The sequence below is a fragment of the Sphaerodactylus townsendi genome, linkage group LG08 (assembly GCF_021028975.2).
Source record: "Sphaerodactylus townsendi isolate TG3544 linkage group LG08, MPM_Stown_v2.3, whole genome shotgun sequence".
In the NCBI taxonomy this organism is placed as follows: Eukaryota; Metazoa; Chordata; class Lepidosauria; order Squamata; family Sphaerodactylidae; genus Sphaerodactylus; species Sphaerodactylus townsendi.
The window spans coordinates 28,326,053-28,349,677 of record NC_059432.1 but is presented as its reverse complement, the minus strand read 5'-3'; the positions used below and the strand labels follow the sequence as shown (position 1 = coordinate 28,349,677).

Here is a 23,625-nt window from a genome sequence, read left to right as displayed (position 1 = left end):
GGAGCTAACCCCTCAATGGGCTGATTGGCTGCCCACGAGGGACCCAGCAGTGTTCATTGTGCCATCCCTCTGCCCCACTGACCTTCTGCCACTATTCAGCAGCCCCCTTTTCCCTATTAGCAGGTGGACTCTAATCGGGAGAACCTGGTTTGATTGCCCACATGAACGGCAGAGTCTTATGTGGTGAACCAGATTTGCTTCTGCACTCCTACATGGCTTCTGGGTGACCTTGGGCTAGTCACAGTTCTTTGGAATGCTCTCAGCCCCACCCACTTCACAAGGGGTCTGTTGTGGGGAGAGGAAGGGAAAGGAGCTTGTAAGCCACTTTGAGTCTCCTCACAGGAAAGAAAAGTGGGTTATACCGCCAAACTCTTCTTCTTCTGTGCCTTTCCCCGAGACCCTCTGCTTATCATTCAGCATCTGCCAGATGTCAACTCCAAGCAAGGCAGAGAGATCCCAAACTTGGTCTGCAGGCAGTGACCCTAGGCTTGTCTTCCGAATCTACCTGTTGTGAGATCTGTAGCATCTCTACTTGTTTGCAAGATTAAGGCCCCTTCCACACACGCAGAATAATGCATTTTTAATCCACTTTCAAGGCACTTTGCAGCTGGGTTTTACTGTGCAGAATAGCAAAATCCACTTGCAAACAATTGTGAAAGTGGATTGAAAAATGCATGATTCTGTGTGTGCGGAAAGGGCCTGACACGAAACCTTTTTCTGGTTCGACGACTACCAGAGGATACACCTCTGCTTGGCTTAGCTCCTCATAACTCTCTCGATGCACGCTTGGGAAAACAAACTCGGCAAGGGTTTATGTGGGCAAGAAGAAATATGATTCTGTTCTCATTCTCTTACTGTCTATGTCACTTGGTTGGGTGGCTGGAGGCAGTGACAGCTGAAAAGCCTTTTGGAAAAGATTCGGGATGGAGTGGACTTCATCTGTGTTCTATCTGTGGACAGTGTTCCAGTCAGAATTAGTGAGCCTGTGCCCCTCATTTCCTTAGTCCAGTGATGGTGAACCTTTTTGAGACCGAGTGCCCAAATTGCAACCCAAACCCCACTTATTTATCGCAAAGTGCCAACCCGGCAATTTAACCTGAATGCTGAGGTTTTAGTTTAGAAAAAACTGGTTGGCTCCCTCTCCCTCCACCCCTCCTGCTCGAGAAGGGGTCAGCCTGCTGTAGCCTCCAGTAAGTCCCGCACACACCGCTCTGTGCCTCTCTAGCATCTCTGCCTCCTCTCCCCCCACCCCCGGGCAGCAGCCACCCAGAGCACTGGCACCAGGCCCGCCAGCCAAGTCCTCCCCAACTCATCATGCATGCGCGGCACATCGTGGCTTCCAGGTGGGCCCAGGCCAGCCTAGATGTGTGTGTGTGGGGGGGGGGGTGATTTTCCACCCCCCACATGACGAACTCTGCGTGTGCGTGTGCCCACAGAGAGGGCTCCAAGTGCCACCTCTGGCACCCGTGCCATAGGTTTGCCATCACTGCCTTAGTCCGTATTCTAATATAGTCCTTTTCAGTGCATTTGAAGGGAGCTGGCCTCGCGGCCTGCTGCCTTAATGACAACGGCCTACAAATAGTCTTAATCATGTTCTTGTTGCAGGTTTTATTTGCAAAGGCAAACAGAGCATAATCAAGTGTACCTCTTGCTGGGGATGTCAGGGCATGAAATATGATGTGGAGCCCCAGAATAGCCTGCTGAGACTCTGCTGTTCGTGCCCCATAGGCAAAAGAAACCTCTGGAGGGAGACGTCACTGCTTAATAAATGCTCTGAATTATCAGCCCTCCTCTTGATTTATTTTCCTCCCAGTCCGAATCTGCTGTTGCCGTTGTTACAGGCAAATAACTTTAATGGTTGCAAATTGGAAAAAAAAAAAAAGCATTTGCGGGATAGTTAATAAAACAGATCATTTCTTGGTAATGAATTCTGACATTACTGGGAATTTATACAACGGCTGTGCTAGCTTGTCATGATGCACTTTAGCTGCTCTGTGCTACCTCTTGATGTTTGGGGGTTATTTACTTCTCTTTCTCTCTCTCTCCTTGTTATTTCTGCTGCTCCCTTCTGCTCTGGTCTGCATTCTACAGGAGGTGGAGGTTAGTATTCTTTTTTTTTTTTAATCTGTTTTCATTTTCATGCTGACAAAGCATCCGTACCATAATCTTTGTGGCTCACTCTACCACAGTTCCTTCATCTTGGTTATGGTTTATTTATTTCAAAGAGCATTGAGTGGTTGAACATTCTAGATATGTTCCAGGTATCTGTGAACTGATGCTCCTTGGTGGTTCTATTTCAGGGAGAAATGTTGGCATTGCTTAGATCAGGGGTGTCCAGCTGTGGTGCCCCAGATGTTCATGGACTACGATTCCCATCAGCCCTTGCCAGCATGGCAGGGGCTGATGGGAATTGTAGTCCATGAACATCTGGAGGGCTAGAGTTGGACGCCCCAGCTCTACACCATGCTGAGCTCACTCAATGTGAAAAAGTCTAGTATTAGGGAGTCCTGGGTTCTAATCCCCACCCTGACATAAAGTTTGCTAACTGGCAATGATGGCAGAGGCTGATGGGAATCGTAGTCCATGAACATCTGGAGGGCTAATGTTGGACGCCCCAGCTCTACACCATGCTGAGCTCACTCGATGTGAAAAAGTCTAGTATTAGGGAGTCCTGGGTTCTAATCCCCACCCTGACATAAAGTTTGCTAGCTGGCCATGGTGGCAGGGGCTGATGGGAATCATAGTCCATGAACATCTGGAGGGCTAATGTTGGACGCCCCAGCTCTACACCATGCTGAGCTCACTCGATGTGAAAAAGTCTAGTATTAGGGAGTCCTGGGTTCTAATCCCCACCCTGACATAAAGTTTGCTAGCTGGCCATGGTGGCAGGGGCTGATGGGAATCATAGTCCATGAACATCTAGGGCGCCAGAGTTGGACACACACTGGCTAAACCCACTTCACTATAAAAAGCTGTTCATATTGACATCAGGAATGGAATAAGTCATCCCTGAATTAAGAGCCCAACCATGAAGGAATGTCAGTTTTGTATTGCAATAGTGGAGGAGGTGTTTGCACATTTGAATACTTCCTCATTAGAACACTTCCTACATATAGAAGTCGAGAGCAAACGCATAGGCTAGAAGCATTCTTTCTGACCTTTTTTGCATATGTGTACAAAAATCAAACCAAGACTGAACTCTCTCTAGAAGCTAAAATGTATCTGGTGGCCCACTGCAAGTAACAGAGTGCTGGACTAGATGGACTCTGGTCTGATCCAGCAGGCTCTTTCTTATGTTCTTATGACCAAACAAAAGCCATCATATTTTGGTCACATTATGAGAACACAAGAGTCACTGGAAAAGATAACAAAGAGAACCTGGAAAAGATAATAATAAAGGAAAAGATGCAGAAAGCAGGAAAAAAGGAAGACCCAAATGAGATGTATTGATTCAATCAAGGAAGCCATGACTCTCAATTTACAGAACCTGACAAGACTGTTAACAGTAGGATGTTTTGGGGTCATTTTTTGACAGCAGGCCACTGCTGACTTAGGGTGATGCCCGGTGGGGTTTTCAAGACAAGAGACCTTACAGTTGGTTTGCCATTGCCTGCCTCCCAAGTTACAACCCTGGTTTTCCTTGGAGGTCTCCTATCCAAATACTAGTCAGGGCCAATCCTGCTTAGCTTCTGAGATCTGATGAGGTCAGACTAGCCAGGGGCTATCCAGGTCAGGGCTACTAATTCATAGGGCTGCTGTAAGCCGTAAGTCACTTGATGATACTGACACACAGGGAGTTGTGGTTTGTTTTGTTGTTTAAGGGGGAAGCACTTGAACCTGTAGTTTCCCATCTGTAGTCTGAGGTACTGCCGCTCAGCAAGAATTCAGCTGTGTGATCTTTGTGATTATATAGCTTGGTTTTTAGTTAGGAACAACTTTTATAGAGTCATAAATCTGTATCCCATAGGGTACATATTTAGTAGTGTGCTGGAGAACTACCTTTAATAGAACTTTCAGTCTGTGACATCACTAAACATTGCCCATGACATCATCAGCCCCCACCCTGTGAGCATCAGACTTTACTATGGGGACCTGGCAACCCTAGCAACACCCCCACCCCGCCCCCTTCAGTATAATTCTCCCTGACCATAAAACCTCTGGCTGTGGTCCTGAAGAGATTTCAGATATCATGTTGTATATAATTTAAATCTTCATTCATTATGATTCCAAATTATCAGGCAATTTTTGATCACATAATGTTCACTTAGTTGCTTTTTAATTCAGGTATCTTATTTCATAGTGCAGCCCATGAGCATAAATTACAGGGTCTTTGTTAATTCTGTATCATAATTTTTCAGCACCACCCAGTCATTCTGTTAACCATACTAGACAGTTTGCATGATAATATAGTTTTATATTTAGAACGTTTAATCTTCTCTTTAGTCTATAATCCTGAAGCACTGTTTTTGCTCATTCTTGGCCTTTTCCCATTCTGAATAAATTTAGATATTAATTGCTGCCACAAAATTCATCTCTTTTTAATTGGTATTGTTTGAAACAAAGAGATTTAACTGTGAGCAGAAAGACATTCTTAATGGCTGCCCAGCAACTGTGAAAGATCCTTCGGGGGGGGGGGGGGGGGGGAGAGAACGGGAGCTGATCAAAATGACTTCCTGCAGACCTAGAGTTGCCAACTTTGGGCTGGGGTATTCCAGGAGATTTTGCAGGAGGAGCCCAGAAACGCCAGGATATGGGGAAGGGACAGACCTGGAGTCCACCTTCCAAGGCAGCCGTTACCTCTAGTCCAACTGATCTGTCATTTGGAGATCAGTTGTAATTCCAGGAGATCTACTGTGCCCACCTGGAAGGTTGCAACCCTGTGTGGAGCCCCTCAAGCATGTACATTTGCACACGAGCTCATCTCACACTCAGCAGTGGCGTAGTGGTTAAGACCAGGTGTACTCTAATTTGGAAGACTCGGGTTTGACTCCCCGCTCTGCCGCTTGAGCTGTGGAGGCTTATCTGGGGAATTCAGATTAGGCTGTACACTCTCAACACACGCCACCTGGGTGACCTTGGGCTAGTCACAGTTCTTCTGAGCTCTCTCAGCCCCACCTACCTCACAGGGTGTTTGTTGTGAGTGGGGAAGGGAGTTTGTAAACCCCTTTGAGTCTCCTGAAGGAGAGAAAGGGGGATATAAGTCCAACTCTCCTCCTCCTCCTCCCCAACAGCATCTTCCTGCTGGAGCTTGAAGGCGAACATGAGAATTGATTCCTTCCTTGTATACCCCTCCCAGCCAGAAATAGAGATCACCTCAAAGGTTAAGAAAGCTAAAGTGATCTACTCTGTGTTCCTCTAGGTCCTCTTCCTTAGCTGATCAAAAAAATGGTGCTGTACCCAGACAGATAGGAGTTGTTGTTGGGCTGCAGCTGCCTTACCTCCCTGACCTCTATTACTAGCCCTCCTACTGTCTTGCCATATCCAAGCCTTAGTACATTTGTGAAATCCTTGTGAAAGGGAAAAATAGGCCCATTCCCTGCTTGAGTGGCCTTTCCTGCTACCATCTGACAGACCAAAACAGAAAACACCATTCCCACCCTTGGCAAGATCACTACTTACTATATCCTAGAAAATGGGCAGTGTGAGGAGATGGTTATTTGCAATTTTACAAGGTGGTGTCATAAGACCACACAGAATCTGCATAAAAGCTGAGGGGAAGGGCCAAAGTAGCTGCATGAATGTTTTGGTATTCTTTTCCGAGAAGCAACAAAAACAAACTTTTGGGGGTTTTTTGGAATGGAAGATGGCCAAGGGTTGGGTAGTTTCCCCCTCATTTTGATAAAGCAGGACAGCCATCTTGTTTCCTGAGAACCTTAGCATCAAACTATGTTTGCTTTGTGTTTTTTTAATGTCTTCTAGGGTGTGTTTATTTATGTTTGCGTAATGCATGAAAGCAGAAAATGGTTCCATTGATTACTGTGTATTTCCAACTGTTGGTTGCTTGCCAGATTTGGAAACTCTCAAAAACAAGTCAGCATCAGGAGGAACTATCATTCCTAAATTAGCTTACTAATTCTTCCACTTAAATAAAGGACACATCTCTTAGAACCTGGGCCACTTTTTAATAGTTATATAGAAGAGGGAATTTTAATAGGTCAGGTAGTTTAGCAATCCAGTCATTCATTCAACTTCTGTACAGAGCAGACAATGGAGCTTTCCCCACTTACCATTTGCGGCTTCCCCACTTACCATTTGCGGAGTGATTTCAGCCGTGGGGTTGTGTTTCCCACTGCCCCGCGGTCTGCGCGGGGCAGTCAGAAGGTGCCCTTTCTTCAGCGCCAAAAATGACGCGCGCTGAAGGGACGGGAGAGCTGCAGCGTCGGGGTGGCTGTGTGGTTGCCGCCCTTGCAAATGGGGAGCGCCGCTGGATCCCGCGCTACTTTCCCGGAGTAGCGCGCAGCAAATGGTAAGTGGGGAAAGCCCCAATGAAGACAGAAAGAATTCCTACATTATTTGCAGCTCTTTTTCCTGGAATTTGGGCTGTCTGCTGCATTCTGCATATAATATGAATATAATATGTTAGAAGGATTGATTAGCCAAGATTTCTGAGCATCTGGGTATTTTTTTTTATAGCAGATATGTCCTTTGTCTAAGCTATTTATTTGTTTTATCTTTTTCTTCTTCACATTAGGATGACTACATTAAGAGCTGGGAGGATAACCAGCCAGTTGACGAAGGTAATTTTTTTGTTTTACTCTGCGTACCTTTTAAAGGGCTGCTACCCATTTCAAGAAGAGTCTTGTGCTGATCCAGAAGCTTTTTCTGCAAGTCCGTACAAGTAGGATCAAATCTGATACGCATGGCACATCCGTCTTTTGAAGTCCTGACTAGTCAGACTGTTGTGAGAGAGTGGGGGCAGTGGTAGCAAAGTTGGATGCTTAATTTGTTGATTTTAAATAGTCTAAAGGTCTTCAAGTTATTAAAGGTGTTTCCTTCTTAGTGTACATTTAAATTAATCTTTTTTGGGGGGGGGTACTGTATGGATTCTGTCCTCTCTCTCTAGTTGTCTACTTTTTTCAGCTTTGATGCAACTGCACATATGCAGCTGGGGATGCACATGAACACCCTGTCACATAAGCTGTCATTAAGATAATTGTGTTTTTTTGGGGGGGGGTGTGTGGAGTCTCAATCCAGCTCCCCTTAAGTCATAGGTGTCAAACTCACGGCCCTCCAGATGTTATGGACTACAGTTCCCATCATCCCCATGCCAGCATCATGCTGGCAGGGGATGATGGGAACTGTAGTCCATAACATCTGGAGGGCCGCAAGTTTGACACCTGTGCCTTAAGTGATCATGATGATTGACATGATTGCAGCAGGCTTGTCAGAAAGGTGTGTAGAAAAGGGTTTTTTGGAAAGGGGGGTTGATGCAGAAGAGAAAAATGAAACAATACTGGATGGGGGGAGTTGAGATCCAGGCATAAGACAAATCAAAGAAGACTGGGTAGAATTGTTTACAAGCAGTCCTGAATTGTACACTCTAGTCCTGTAAGCTCAACGGGATTTGGGCTTGCTCAGTGAAGCTGATGGTTGCCGCAGTTCCTGCATTATTGCTTTGTGTGTTGTGTGAGAATTGTTGATCACTCAAGAATACATCACATGCACACATTTTCCTGCTCTGAGACCCTTTGGGTGGAGGAGTTCATCAGTTACCAGTGTACAATCCTGACAACTTGACTTCCAATCATGGTCCACTCAAGAGACAGTTGATTTGGTTTTTACAGAACAGAACTCTTCTTTGCCCATAAAAATTGAAGAAGCAAGCACCGGTTCCCTCGCTTTGTTTTGCTGAACAAATTCAATTCCGTTTCAAGAATGCCTTGCCTTCTCAGGCTGGAGAAGAATACTGATATGTTGACCTTCAGAAAACAGTGCAAGAGCAATTTTTAGGCTGCCTTCCTGCATGCTGGATTTCCATAATGTTTACTAGCTACATAATGCGGCACAGAAACACTCTTAAGCTCCTTGAAATCAGGAGGCTCAAGATGCTCTAAACTCTTCGTTGGATTCTAGCCTGTGACCCCAACCCACCTATAATCTTAGGCAACCTCAGTAGTGGGATTCAGCCTATTCGCACCTATTTGGTAGAACCGGTAGCTAATAAGGTCTAGTTCAGAGAACTGGTTGTAATCCCACCACTGAGTCCTTTTGGAACCGGTTGTTAAATTATTTAAATCCTACCACTGGGCAACCTGTTATATGTACTTGATCGCCTTGGATGGCAACACACATTTTTACATCAGAAGATTTACCAAGCCTATGCAGTAGGTTTTGGAGAAGCATCAGAAATCCAGGTGTACAACTTTTTATCACAGTGTGCATGACAGGTGGTATCCACACAGATTTATCTGGCTACATTGAGGAGAGGGGGTATTACATTAAACTTTCGCTTTCTTCTAGATGTAGCATGGTAATTATTCAGCTAAATCTCACAAACCTCATTGTAAGCACAAATCTCATAGTTTTAGGTTTTAGATGGATAATAATAGATGCATAGATGTATAATTGAGCATAAAATTTCTATGGGAGGGCACCTGCAAGCCAAGGTGCTTTGGCTTAGTTTTAAGTAAGGGGAGCTGGTTAGCTCAGTTTGGGGAAATGATTGTAAAAAAAGGTAGAAAGAATTGTGATAAAAATCATTGTGTTAATAGCATTACACCCCATTGTCTTCAGTCAGCTGTTGGTTTGCCCACACAGTAAGTGCTTTACTTGTACTAAACAGTTATTTTGACATGAAAGCAAACCTTAGATTCTGTTATATTAAGGGGAAAGGACAGATCCAGAGAGCTTACTCTATATGTCAGTCAGCACTGATTGATGGGATACATAGGTCAACCTGAGCAGGTGTAGGTTTGAGGGATTTGGAGAGAAATAGATCCATGTGGCTGCGTATTCACGCATGCATATGACCATGACAATAGTGCCTCTAAGGCAGATACAAGTGCAGGTGGCCCTTTTATGTCACTGTGGATGGGCCTATATAGAATTGGATCGTGATGCATACCACTGCATGAGAAGGCAGGAAGCATTTTCCATGCAGGTGGAAATAACATTGTACTTACTTGCTCATTAGTTATGCTCCTTTACCATTGTCTTCAGGCGTGGACACTACTAAGGATCCCTGCCAGAAAGTCAAATGCAGCCGCCATAAAGTGTGCATTGCCCAGGGCTTCCAGCGGGCCATGTGTATTAGCCGCAAAAAACTGGAGCACAGGTAAGGAATGTTGGGGAGGGGCTTGAGGGCGTTGAGGTATTAGCTGTAGCTGGTAGTCTAGATGGTATTCTGGGGAGGGAGTGGCATTGTAAATCAGTGCAAAACAATAGCAAAGTTCCAAATTGCCAGATTTCCAGTTATGAGCCAACGTGATATAGTGGTTAAGAGCAAGTGGACTCTAATCTGGAGAACTGGGTTTGATTCTCCACTCCTCCACATGAGGGGTGGACTCTTTTATCTGGTGAACTGGATTTGTTTCCCCGCGCTCCTACATTCCTGCTGGGGGACCTTGGGCTAGTCACAGTTCATTCAGTACGCTGTCAGCCCCACTTACCTCACAAGGTGTCTGTTGTGGGGAACAGAAGGGAAAGGAGTTTGTAAGCCACCTTGAGCCTCCTTACAGAAGAGAAAGGTGGGTATAAATCCAAACTCCTCCTCCTCCTCTTCTTCTTCTTGTTCTTCTTCTTCTATCAAATCAACTGAAAAAGATCCACTGTTTGCTAGTCATCACTATGCCTTTGCGTTCATTGGTTAGAACACTGGAAACCATGACCAGGATTATTTCACACTATGGTCTGTGTATTTCTCCTTACATACTTGTGTTCCATCAAGTTGTAACCAACTTTAGGCAATTCCAGCAAGTGCCTTTCAAAGCAAATGAGAAGCAAAAGTGGTTTGCCATTGCATTCTTCTGCAGAGCCTTCTTTGGCAGTCTCCCATCAAAGTACCGACCCTGCTTAACTTCTGAGATCTGATGAGATTGGGTTGTACCATATGCTGCATTCCCTCCCCTATTGGGTAGCAGCTGGGAAACCCAGAGTCAAATACTCTCCAATTAACATAAGGCTTGAAGATAATGATCAACAATCTTATTCTCTTCTCAACTCCTTCATTCACTTCTCCTTTCATTTTAATCTATTATTATTTAAATAAAATGTTTTTTTAAAAACTCCCACTAGGCCTCAGTGACTTTCTAGACGAGCTTGCTTGAGGGAAGAGCCAAGTATAGTACCCTGAACTCCATGGAGGAATGACTGGAGAAAAGTATAGGCTGGTGATTCAACTGGTGGAGCTTTTCATCTCATTGAGACACCAAGAAGGAAAAGCCTCCCCTGTTGAATTCTGCTGCTTCTTACACAACTGCCAAAGGTGCAGAGTTTCTGTTTGTCAAATAGCGACAGCCTGGAGCCTAGCTGATAGGATATTTGTTCCTGGGAGAAAAGAGGGTGTCCCTTAGAGACTGAAAAACAAAGACAACGCACCACACAAGGAGGGACTGCACCATCTGTGGAAGGGAAAGAGGCCTGTAGCTTAAATGTCCACCTACCATTTATATTTTCTTCAAAGGCGTTCCTACATCAGGTTTTTTGAAGTTCCCTACTTCCCAGGTGCACGTGGGCCCATTTTGGACCAGGACAGTGGCATGTGAAGAGAGGGGCTTGAACCTTTTCCGCTTGTGCTCCTTTCTTGATCTGAAGCAGCCCCTGGGGGCCCTATTTTCCCTTTTATGAAAACTAATATGTAATTTGTTTGTACCTGTTCCGATCCCAGTGGGGCAAATGGCATGCTCCCGGGCTGTTTCCTGCTTGGGGAAGAACAGAGGGGAGGTCAGAGCCCCCTTTCTCCATCCAGCATGCTGGAAATGCCTGGGAAATGGAGAACTTGAGAACATGCCTTTGCCCCCACCAGAGGACATTCCTGGTAAAAATGTGGCCAATAACTAAACCCAAAGAAAAAGGGCAAGCTGCAGGGTGTTCATCTCTTCAGGAATGTTGTTTGTCTTTTCACTGATTTCAGGGTTTTTTTTAAACGGAAACTGAAAAATCAAGGGAAATGCCAGGATATTTTGCATCTTCTACTACCGAGGAGAAGAGCGCATTTTGTGGTTTGCTGTCAGCTTCGTTCCCTCTTTAACGCGTGCTCTTGTTTCTCCCTTCCTTACCCAGAATCAAGCAGCCGGCCCTGAAACTCCATGGAAACAAGGAGAGCTTTTGCAAGCCTTGTCACATGACCCAGCTCGCATCTGTGTGTGGCTCCGATGGACACACTTATAGCTCTGTGGTGAGGGAGAACAAAATAACAATAATTAACATTGAAAACAAGGTGGATGTTCAGGACTGCGTTCTGAGGGAAAGAAACAGAACCACCTGTTCTGGTTTCTGGCCAATCTGGCTCTGGCTTGCTGTTCATGGGGTGGGTAATGCAGAAAGAGACCCAGGCGAGGATCTGGATTGTTAGATTGGGTTCAAACCAGAGGTGGGATCCAGCAGGTTCTCACAGGTTCCCGAGGTAGGTTACTAATTATTTGTGCGTGCCAAGAGGGGGTTACTAATTGGTGATTTTGCCACGTGATTTTTGCCTTAGTTACGTCCTTCTCTCAGCAGTAGCGTGCAGAACTTGAAGCAGTCTAGCAGGAGGTGCACCGGCGTGCGTGGCAGCTCTCTGGCGCTCGCGTGCGGCATTCGCTTCAGCCAAGGACCGCAAGATGGCTGACTGCATCCTTGCCACAGCTCCCTCGCTTCTAGGAATGCCCCACCCCGGAATGCCCAGCCACGCCCCCATCGTGCCCCACCCAGCCCCATTGGCACAACGCCACAGTTTGAATCCCACCACCATGGGAACCTGTTACTAAAATTTTTGGATCCCACCACTGGTTCAAACCTCTCCATGGAGCTTGTGGGGGTGACTCTTTGGCCAGTCATTGAGTCTCAGCCTAACTGATCTCACAGGGTTGTTGTGAGGATTAAATGGATTGGGAAGCACCCTGTGCACTGCTCGGAGCTCCTTGGAACAAAGGATGGGAGAAAAGGTTTCTAGACAGGTGGGCCACCTGACAAGTGCAAGTCAAAACCAGTTTGTGGCTGCTTGAGGCACCTTGATGACTGGGAGTCACATGTTCACCAGTTTCCTCGACTGCTCCTTCCTTTGCCATCCGCAATGGCCCCTCAGCTTGAGATAGTGCAAACTGCCTCAGGAGAGCGCCTGATTCTGCGACCAGTCAGTCAGCAAGTAAGGTTGTTGTGGGTTTTCTGGGTTGTATGGCCATGTTCCAGTAGCATTTTCTCCTGACATTTCTCCTGCATCTGTGGCTGGCATCTTCAGAGATCCTCATACAAGCCATACAATCCGTATACGGCCATTCAACCTGGAAAACCCACAACACCCTAGTGATTCAGGCCGTGAAAGCCTTATACAATAATGTCAACAAGTTGGTAGCTAGTCAGAATTTCAACCTCCTGTCCAGCCGAGAAAGTAGGAGCATTTAAACTGAACTGTACTCAGTTGGCATTTTTTTTCCATTTTCTTTTTATGGGAGGAGCAATTCTGTACATGCTTTATGGCTATCTGTACTTTTTTAAAAAAGCTGCGCCTTGTCAAAAGGAGAAAGACTATCTGTATATGTTCAGATGCATTTCAGCCTCAGGTCCAACAAATACATACAGACACACATTTCTTCCTGTTTCTCCAGGTGGCAAGAAGTTCTGGGGGCAACCTTTTCTGGGTTTTATTCTCTTTACAAAAAAGAGCACTGGAGACTTAAGTCTTTTCGACTTAAAGAGGAAATAGTATGCTTCCGCATTAGAAAATAGTTTCAAATGAATATGCCTTTTAAAGGGTTTAGAAAACTGCCTCTGAAGCTCCTTCATATACTGGAGAAGGAAGCGCTGTCATCCCCACAGCTGAACTGGGAGAGGCATCAGTGGCAGTGAGGAAAGGCACACTGGTTCCCAATCCCCAGGGCAAGAATCCAGAGTTGCCGAACTAGGGGAGAAGACCCACTGGTTGACAGAAAGAAGCAGGGCAGGCAAAAGCAGAGCAGAGGCACAGCTCTTGGTGTGGGCAGGGGGTGATTTGAGCAATCCTTGGTTGGCTGGTCTCGGGCCTTCCCCCTGATGATTATCTGGCAGTTAGCATCCAAGTTGTCCATTGCCAAAGGAAACAAACGGGCAACAAGGAAAGTTTGCTCGCGATATTCATCCTTTTTTTTGCAAACTGCAGAGTGAGTAAGGGAAGGTGGGGGTGGGAGTGGAGAGGAGGAAGAGTGGCTGTGGATCTCCAATGGAGCCGAAAAACGTGAGACCCTGCAGGGCAGCAGAATTCCAGCTCCTCTCCTCTCTGATGCTTTATGAAGTTTCCAAAGCCGCAGTTCCATCAGGCAGGTTGTGGACACAGTCGCAGAGGCCAATCTGACTGCAGCTGCTCACCTCACATCTCATCTGGTTGCCCCTTGCTGGCTCTCAATGGCTTTTTAAAAAATGGGTTAATTTCTGCTCTCCCACCCCCTGCCCTGTTCGTGCCACTGCTTCTGCCACCACTTCTGCAACACTTAAAGGGGAACAGTGGTGGGGGGAAGCAAAACTAGGTAGGCACTAGAACCTAAGTGGAACATTCTACTACAAAGAAGGTCCGGCATGTGGCGGATGAATATCAAACTGTACTTTAATCTTTCAGTGGAAAATAGTATAGTATTTTTCCTAATTACAAATGCACAAGTAGAGCGCAGGTGAAAACAGAAGATGTGATACAACCTCAGATTCCCACTAGGGGAGAGAGAATCTGTAGAGTTCTTCCATTCACAGCCCTCTCTATCTCCTCCTTTCTCTGCACGCTCTGGAAATGCTGCTTCTCTCTTTTTTTGGTTTTGCCTCTCACACACAAAACCGACTTCTGTCCTCAGTTGGGGAGTTTTCATTATAACAGTGCCAGAAGGATAACCCTGTTAGGCTGTTGACAGCAAAAACAAAAGTGACTAACATTTTATTCCAGTGTTAATGTTCATGGATTATAGGCCAATTAATTGGCTCTTGTCCACAGAGGCTTATGCTAGAATAAAATGTCTGAGGTGCCACCAGACTCTTGTTTGTTTTCGCTACAATAGATTTAGTTGGGCTACCCATGGGCAGTTATTATTATACCTACTTTCATGGGTACTTTAACAGAGCATCAAGGGATCATCTGACAATTATAGCGAATGAAGTGACGTAAGCCCACCATTCTGGGACATTAACCTAATAAAAGTGTTGGTCAGCCATTTTGAATCAGCATCAGAGTTAACAGCTCCTGGTGAACGTCGCCCCTGAGAGATTACTTGTGAACTGGGGCTTGTTCTTCATGCGTTGAGGGAGCTGAAGCAGCAGAGGTTGCCTTTCACAGGATCCAGGCCTGCAGTTGTCTGCCCTCTGGTTTACTTGTGGTAGGGCTAAGGTGGCCAGTTTCTTTTTACTGATCCATCTCCTGTGTCTGTCACAACTGCCTGTTACAGAAGAAGCATAGTCAGTTATGGGATTCAAATAATTTAACAACTGGTTGTTTACAAGCACCATTTTAACAACCAGTTCTGCCGAAGTGGTGTGAACCTGCTGAATCCCACCACTGGGGGTAGTGCATGGAAGTAGTTCAGTAAAAGTGTGGAAACTATTGTTAAGTGACTCTACACTGCTACTTGAAATGGACTTGTCCAGTTGGTGTTGAACCCGCAGTAGCTCCAGAATCATACCCTGGGCACACAAACATTTGGTACGCCACTGACAGGGCCGACTGTGTAAGGAGATTACCTGAAATAGCAGCCTCAGCTGGCAGATTTTGCGGAGCCAAAATTTCCTGTCCTTCAACCAGCCAGCTGCCACCTTCCCATCAGAGCCAGAGCCTGCCTTATTTCTTTGCTCTCCTAGGCCTCTTTTAAAAGCGGCATGGCAGGCTGGGCATGCCAAGTTTCCAGACTCTTACAAACTGCCTTCTTCCCATGAGTTTGGCTGCTGCCAAGACAACCAAAATGGTGGCCCAGCTCTTTTGAGATGAATGATGAGACGAGGCGATCTCATGAGAGTTCAGGAAGCCCAAGGAAGGCATGCATGGCTCACTATCCTATTTTTAGAGAAAACAGACAGCAAAGGAGTAAGGAGAGTAATCTCCTTTTACCAGTAGCAGCAGTGGTTCAGGATCGTGGCTCCACCTCAGGTGGCCAAACACCTTAAGATGCCACTGAACCCTGAACTTCTGTAGCTAGACAGCTGTGCATTTGTCCAAAAATAGCAATCCTGAATTGCACCCAAACTGATGGAGCACTTTACACATCAACAGTGTTAAGTAAATGACCACTTATGTCTTAGTGGAAGCAACACAGGTGATGTTACTGAGTGATATCAAAGATAATCAGCCAACACTCACACCTTAAGTATTCCTGCTAATGTTTAACCAAAGCATGGATTTATATAGAAATTGTGTAATTATATTCAGCCAATTAGTTGAAACACTAGAGGAAGTATAATTGGATGATTTTTAAAGATAAAATCAGGTAATTATGAGCTGGTACTTTTAATCTTTCAAGAACAGCTGTAATGTTCGCAGATAGGCATTAGAAATCTGTCAATCTTCCACTAATGTTGCTGTGGTTAAAATAAAATAAAAATATTAAGATCATCAAACAAGGTAAAGCTGAAGACAGACTGTAATTTTGAAAAGCCCTGGAAATGGCCTAAAGGCCTCCATTCCAATAGAAGGGATTGTTTTGTCTCTCTGCTATTATTAGTAAAACAGAGTTTGCAGGTTTTTGAAACAGTGTGAGAGCCTGCAGTACCTGTTTGTTAGAGGTGAGAGTGGGATAAATGTTTACACATGGACTGCAATCCTTCTTTCAGATCACTTTTTGAAATTATTCTTTCTCTCTCGCCTTGATTATATGTGTCAATATATTAATGTGAAGGTGGTGGGCATAGTATATATTTTTTATAAAATGCCATTGACTCTGACATTGTGAATGTGCTTGAAATCAGTAAAAAATAGCTGACGGTAGTAATAAAAAGTTAAGTTAGAGGTCTGCTGACTTTCCTTCTGGGCAAAATGAAACTCCCAAAGGCCTCTGGGTGATGATGGAGTGCTATAATGATTAAATGTGGGTGTCGTATGTGTTACATTACACATAGTACAGTGAAGCTCTACAGGGTAGTGTGACTCATTGGTGTAGCCCCTGTTGAGCTGTGCTGACCTACTTTTTTCTGCCTTCTGGCTATTGGAATCAGGGAGCCCATTTCAACTCAGCCTCTTGCCTTTTCACACATGCGGTTGCATTTAACTCATTCAAAATAGCTAGTGAACTCTGTGAAGAAATGCCTTCTCCTCCCGCCCCGGGTAAAGCGATTCAGAGACTTACCTCAAGCTTCTTGCATAGTATTGAGTCCCCTGTTGAACATTAAATGCAGTTTCGTACAGCCCCAAAGTCAGCTGGGAGCATGCGAGGAATTTAGAGCTCACTCAGAGCTGGCCAGGAGGCAGAGTAATTGTCATGTTGCCCTGTGTTAGGGGCCGGGAGAGATTTCATTAGGCAGGGAAGATCGTGCTAACTTAGACTTGCCTCCATTGCATACTGAAGTCTGATCTGGAGCATTCACGCCAGACCAGGTTTTGAATTCATTGAATTTGGTCTGTTCAGGGTCCTGTGACTCTGCAATTCACTTTCACGCCAAGGAAACACATACCATTCTCTCTTTCCTAAGCCCTATATGATGTTTCTTTAGGATTCTCTTCCCATGGCTGACCCCTCCCCCCCAATCAGTTATTATAATGCTCATGTGTATCCTGTGAAATCACAGCAGGTCAGCCAATGGCTGGGAAGCATTCATAGCCTGCAGGATGTAGGCAGCCGCTCTGCAGCCTATTATGTATCTAATCATGTTGGGAAGTCTAGCCTGATTAGTTTAAAATCAGGACACAGCAGGAAATTTCATTCAGGGAGATTAGCACTAAGAAGATTCATTGTTATTGGTTTCGTTCCTCATTGACTGGAGAGTTAAAGTTTAAAAACAAACCACCGTTAACAGGCTCAAAATGCTGACCTGCTGCAAAATCCCTCTGCTGCGATCTGCTCTTGAAATTTGTGAGGGTAAGCAGAAGAGACTCTTGTTGCTGGGACGTAGATCCATTCGGTGAGTGTGTCGAATCAAGGGGCAGGTTTCAGTTTGTGAGAAGGAAGCAGGAAGTAGTATTATTGTATGTGGGGTCAATCGCACTTGATGTCAGTCACCGAGGGACAGTGTTCATAATGAGTTAAAACCCAAGGTTGTGCAATCTCTGTGCTGAAAGAGAGCCTGTCCGATGTAGCAGTAGATTGTGTGGTGTAGCCATAAAGGATGGCTAAGGTTTGGGACTCAATCAAGAAGGTGATGGGGCCAGTCACTCCCTGGCATCCCAAGCTACCTCAGAGGGTTATTGTGAAGATAAAGTGAATACCACAATGAGCTCCTTCAACAGAAGAGTGGGATAAAAATCATATCAGGGTCAGGGGCGTGACTCTTTATTTGTGTGGGATGTCAATATATGCTATTGTTGGTTCCCTTGATTAAGGTACTCTTCTGATCCTAGTTGGTGGATCAGGCTGCTGTCAAGGAGCCATTAGGAAACATTGTTCATGACATTTGGAATGGTTAAAGCTATTCTATACAAGCATGTAAATATTCATGTCACATTGAATTTCAGATGAGTCTTTTTCTGTGTTCATAGTGTAAGTGGTGGCCCACTCACCCTGGGGGAAGGACAGGGAGAATTCCCGTCATTTTGTCGTGGCCTACTTACCCTGGGGATTAGGGAGGGGAAGGGGGGCTGCCATCTAATGTCCCACCCACCCTAGGGGAAGGGAAGGGGGCCGTCATCTGGTCGAGGCCCACCCACCCTGGGGGGAAGGGGATGGAAGGGGGCGTCATCTGGTTGAGGCCCACCCACCCTGGGGAGAAAGGGAGGGAGGAGGGAGGGGGCCTGTCATTTGGTTGAGGTCCACCCACCGAGGGGGAGGGGACCCATCATCTGGTCTAGCCCTTCACCTTGGGGTGAAGGGTAGGGAGGGGATATCACAATGTCACTTTGAATTTCAGATGGATTTTTTTCTATCTTCATAGTTTAGGGGTGGTACCCCAGGACTTATTCCCTTTATGGGGCAGGTTAGATGAGGCTAATAAATGAGGAGGGGCATATTCAGGACGCTGAGAAGAGCAAGCAAGATGAGTACAGAGCCAGCAGAGATGTGTTGAATTTGATTGACGGGTGCTTAGGGTGGGCTTCTTGTACCGTTCTCTAACATCCTCTCCAATTTCTTTTTTTGTCTTGCAGTGTAAACTAGAGCAGCAGGCCTGCCTGACCAGCAAGCTGCTGACAGTCAAGTGTGAGGGGCAGTGTCCGTGCGCAACTGAGCATAGCCCAACCTCAGCCACAGATGCAAAGCAAGGTCAGTGAGAACTTTTTTCCAATTTGGTCTGTATCCGACTAATAGCGTAGTGCTGGGAAGGTCGACAGCAGGTTGCATCTCCCAAGAGCTGCCAGCATGGCCGCTGCCGTCCATATCATGTCTTTAGGAACAGCCATTTGTGTTCTGAACGACAGAAAATGTTAAAGTGGAAAGATCAAAGTTCTCCGTTTTTGGTTCAATTCCAGAGCAGATTCCGTGGTGACTGAAATTCAGTTCCCGGTCCAGAAGCAACAGTTCAGGAATTGGTTTAGCATAATTTCTGAATTGGTTGAGTTCTGGTGTATCCCCTCATGCCAGATCTACCTCAAATGCATGAAATGTTGTGGGAAACCCCTCGGATGCATGCTTTGTGTATCCATGCACAGGGGGCACACACTTCCAGCAATGGCCATGCTTTCCATCCCCTCTCACCTCTGTTCCTTCCGCTCGTGTGTCTTGGCTCTTGCTCAGTTGACAGCATTTGACTTTTCAGAGACCTGCACTGGACAAGACCTGGCCGACTTGGGGGATCGGCTGCGCGACTGGTTCCAGCTGCTCCATGAGAACGCCAAGCAGAACAGCTCTGGAAGCCCAGGGGCAGCCAGTCCAGTGAATGGTAGGCAGACTGCTTTCCTTGTTGTATACATGTGCATATATGTCAGTGCCACATCTGTTGCACAGTCACAGAAAGACTGGCACGGAACTGTGTAATCTCCAGGATTAGTCTCTGCACAGTCAGTTTACTGATGCTTGTACTCTCCCCGCCCCCTCAGCTTCATTCTTCCTAAGGGAATGGAAGCTAGGAGGCACACTGTGCATTTAGGGGTATCATGTGACCCTGCCCTGTACCGTTTCACAGTGCAGGGGGTAAATGCACCTCATGTAGGTTTTAAATTGGGGTTTTGGACGCCTCTTGACTATTTATGTATTAACTGTATTCGCTGTTTTATGAGTTTTAGGTTATTTTATTGATCATGGGATGGAGCTTATATATTTATATTTTGTGTATGACCGCTCCTGCTTAATGTTTGTATTGTGTTGTTCACCACCCGGAGCCCTTCGGGGATCGGGCGGTATAAAAATCGAATGAATGAATGAATGAATGAATGAATGAATGAATGAATGAATGAATGAATGAAATGTCAGAAACTGCCCTTCTGTGGAATGCTGGAGTGTCAGGGAGAAGAGTTCTAGCCCAGATTTCTCCCTGAGATACTCGTTTTCCACATGTGGCAGAACAGTCAAACATGTGATCCCTAAACCTCCGTCCTGATCTGTAGAGTTTCTTTCTTTGAAGTATTTACATCCATGTCCTGACTCAAAGGTCTGAAGCTACTCACAAACACAGGGCTGAAAAACATTATCAACCAACACAAGAACCACCCAATGAAACCATTTAGACAGCCAGCCAGTGAAACCAAGCTATCAAAGGCCGAATCCCCACTGAAAATTAAATACAGATACAACCAGGTTTCAAAAGAAACGGCACCTTTTCATCGAGGTTTCACTCTCCCCACTGCAGCGTGTGTGTGATGAGGACATCCATCTCAGTCATGCTTTCAAACAGTGCAGCGATCTGCTCAGGGGCTCCTCCTTCCTCGTCCTGATTGGCTGTTGTGCCGTGTTGGGGTGGGAACTTTTTTTGCGTGAAAAAAATGCTAACGTTTAAGCGAGTAATGTTCTCTTGTGCACATGTTACAATGATACATTCAGCCCGTACCAAAAAAAAGGCTGCATGCGCATCACGCACAGCCCGCCATGCTCTGATTGGCAGGAAGGCATTTGCATCACTCTCTACGGCGGGAAATTTGAAACCACATTAGACCTCCCCACCCATCTGGATTGGTTTTTAAAAGGTTCACATTCAAACAGGTTCGGGAAAAACACATGATGTGCCGGGGGGGGGGGGGGGGGCAGAACCGGGATGAATCTGTGTTTGGAGGCTCAGCTATGGGGAGTTCATCGTGAAACCTGGATATTTCAGGTGAGTATCCCGGGATTAATCAGCAGTGGGGATATCGCCAAAGAGTGTATAAAAAGGCAGTACAATTTAAACACCTGGACCAGAATATTAAAACTTAACAATAAAAAGGGGAAGGCAATATGCACATCAGCAAAATGCCTGAGAAAACAAGTTTTACTTGGTACCTAAAGCTCAACAAGCTTGGCACCAGGCATGCAGTTGTGAAGAGAGAGATTGAGGGATAGAGGTGCTGCTCCAAAGAAGGCCCTGCCTCTGATTGGCATTCATTCACCTGTGGAAGTGACAGTCCAGAGAACAGGACTCCCAGACATGATCTTGGTTGATGAGCCAGTTTGTACTGGAGCATCCAGAACTTCAAATATTTGATATTTTTGGCTGTGTGGTTTGATTTATGGACAAATCCCAAGGAAAGGCCAAATCCACCTATGGAGGCAGCGTGGGACTGTGTTGGCAGATTTGCTGGCAGATTTGCCCTACCCAGCAGAAGAGCAAATCCGCCAGTGGGTGACCGCCATGGCACAGAGCACTGCATCAGCACTCCTCTGCCAACATAGCAGGGGCATTCTAGAGACGTGGCCAAGGGTGGAGCCAACATTAGTCAGTTTCTATGTGGCCTTTGATTGCCAGAATGCCGATGCCCAGGGGTTGGATGTACAGCACCCTTTTGGGTGGTGTAATTCCATGAACCCCGTGGATGGCCTTTCGGTGGTGGGGAGGTGGTCTTTTGGTCTTTTTTGCCTTCCCAAGCTGCCAAGGAGCCCTCTTGGAAGTGGCGGGGCGGCATTGCAGCAGTGCTGTGTCCCACTGCCAGGGGCTCTGGATTGGGCTGCCTGCCTCTCCTTTCCCCCCCAAATAAACCAGGAGGATCAGGGCATTTGATACAGATCAAAATCACAAGGGATAGTAATGTGTGATTTCAACAGCAAAGGACAATTCCTCCATGTTCCCCTGAATGTTGAGAAGTCGATGGGGACTTGCCTTTTCTTGACTGATGGTGAGAGAGTTCATCCGGACAGTTTGTCCTGTATGTGACATCACCACTGTGAGTGTAGTTTTTGGCGTGGCTGCAAGTTTGGAAACATGCTGAGGTCATAAATCAGTTGCTTTCAGTGAATTCACAGGGACTCGCGGTTTCTTATTTTGAAGCCCATAAATATATGGCGGCCGTTCCTGGTGTGAATTGGTTTTCATTGCAGGGACTGCCAAAGAGATATGAACTTGGATCGTTGAACATAAAAACAGAATTAGGCGGGCAAAGTTCAAGCACCCCTGTGGGAGAGTGATATTTGGATTCATAGGATGGAGGGCAGTAAGGCAAATTGGGACTATTCTGCTGTCAAGAATCTGAGATTTATCCATCACTTTCAGCCAAGAGGTTTTTCTAGGAGTTAGTGAACTTCAGAAACAAATTTCATAAGGCCATTTGCAGGGGTGGGGCTTGCCATCAGGTCACTGCTGACAGTGACCCCATGGGGTTTTCCAGACAAAGGACATTCAGAAGTGGTTTACATTCGCCTGCCTCCTTGTAGTGGCCCTGATATTCCTTGGAGCTCTCCCATCCAAGTACTTGCCAGTGCCAAGGCTGAGAATATATGAGCCAGCAAACTTCTGTGGCGTGAGTTGGGATTCAAACCTGGGTTTCCCAAGTCCTAGTCCAACACCTTAACCACTGTACCATGCTGGCTTTCAGTGATTAGGCTAGAAAAAAACTTGCGCCAGCTGACTTTACCCTGCAACCACCATGTCTAATGCTGTTTCTGCATAGAGATGATTCTGTTTTTTCTTTCCTCACTGTTGCAAATGCAGAAGCAGGTACATTGGCAGTGGGGTGTCCACACAGCTGTTTTCTTTGCATTCTCCTGCAGCTGCCATTTCCCCTCCATTTTTCCTAGCCACACCATCAGAGGACTTTTGGGGGGTTGGGGTTGCTAATTACTAATCACATTTTTAAAAGCCCTCAAAAAGTCCTCCAGTGATAAGGAAAATGGCAGCTGTGGGGGACTTATGGGTAGGAAAATGATGCCAATGTAGGCAGGACCTTTACAGCCAAGAAAATGCATCCCTTTCTCTCCAGGTGTCATAATAATGTACTTAGATTGAGCAATTTTGGAAAAGATCAGAGCAAAACAAGTTGGTAAAAGAGCATTCCAAGGACAAGGAAAGGACGATTGCAACATAAGGTTATGTGGGTGCTTCCCCACCCCCACCCCAAAACACTGCTGTACTTCAGGAACCAAAGTGTGGAAGCAGCCTAAAATATTCATTTTGGTTGGCCTTTCGTTTTTTCCCATCCGCTGAAAGACTGGCCCAAAGTTGTGGGCTTTATAGTGATATGGCTATTGCTCTGTTTTTGAGGGTGGGGCTTGTACCTGAGTATGGTTCTCTGGTTACTGGAATTCTCTCATTTGAGTTTGTGGAGGAGATCTAGGTACGTCCCTTCTCCCAGTCTCACCCTCCTGACTTGGGGTGTCTCAAGGCCTGAAAGGGTAATGAAATCCAACCCCTTGCTGCATGGCAGGATTGTTTATATGATGTGGTCATTATCTGATGTAGCAGCAGAGCCTCAACTCAAGAGAGAGGCCACTGTCCCAGAGAACACGGCCTGAGGGTCAGGAAGGTTTTGGAAGGATGGGGTGATTCAGAGAAATGTCACGAAAAAAACATCATGACCCACACTCAGGCCCCTTCCGCATGTGCAGAATAATGCACTTTCAATCCACTTTCAATGCACTTTGCAGCTGGATTTTACTGTGCAGAATAGCAAAATCCACTTGCAAACAATTGTGAAAGTGGATTGAAAGTGCATTACTGCACATGCGGAAGGGGCCCAAGTCCTCACCCCAACTGAGACAAAGTTTGCAGAGTTAAGCAACGGCGTTTTTGGAAAGGAATATGGTATCAGAGCTAGAGCAAGGGAGTGCTGTCAGGATCCTCTACTCTCAATGTGCCTGTGCAGACGAGCCCATAGGATTCTCCGGAGAGGGCGGTCACAGGTGTGAGAGGAATACCTGAGACGTCCTCGGTCAGAGGCGTATGAAGGATAAGAATTGGTTTGGGGTTAAAACAGACTGAAATCCAAACAGCAGTGTGTGATGAGCGACATATTTTGCATGCTAAGTGAGGAACCCTAACTCAGCAGCTTATTCTGACAAG

The 23,625-nt window shown here is 46.0% G+C and overlaps 1 protein-coding gene across 2 annotated transcripts in view; it reads left to right on the top strand.

Annotated features, from left to right (window-relative positions):
• Positions 1–23,625, top strand: part of SPOCK2 (SPARC (osteonectin), cwcv and kazal like domains proteoglycan 2) — a 90,566-nt gene that overhangs the window by 52,770 nt on the left and 14,171 nt on the right. The window contains exons 2-7 of one of the 2 annotated variants that reach the window (XM_048505011.1): positions 2,092–2,100; positions 6,692–6,737; positions 9,160–9,274; positions 11,221–11,335; positions 18,374–18,488; positions 18,982–19,104. In XM_048505011.1, the coding sequence (XP_048360968.1) occupies positions 2,092–2,100; positions 6,692–6,737; positions 9,160–9,274; positions 11,221–11,335; positions 18,374–18,488; positions 18,982–19,104 (523 nt within the window). The remainder of the gene's footprint in view (positions 1–2,091; positions 2,101–6,691; positions 6,738–9,159; positions 9,275–11,220; positions 11,336–18,373; positions 18,489–18,981; positions 19,105–23,625) is intronic. The other variant, XM_048505012.1, reaches the window with a different exon arrangement.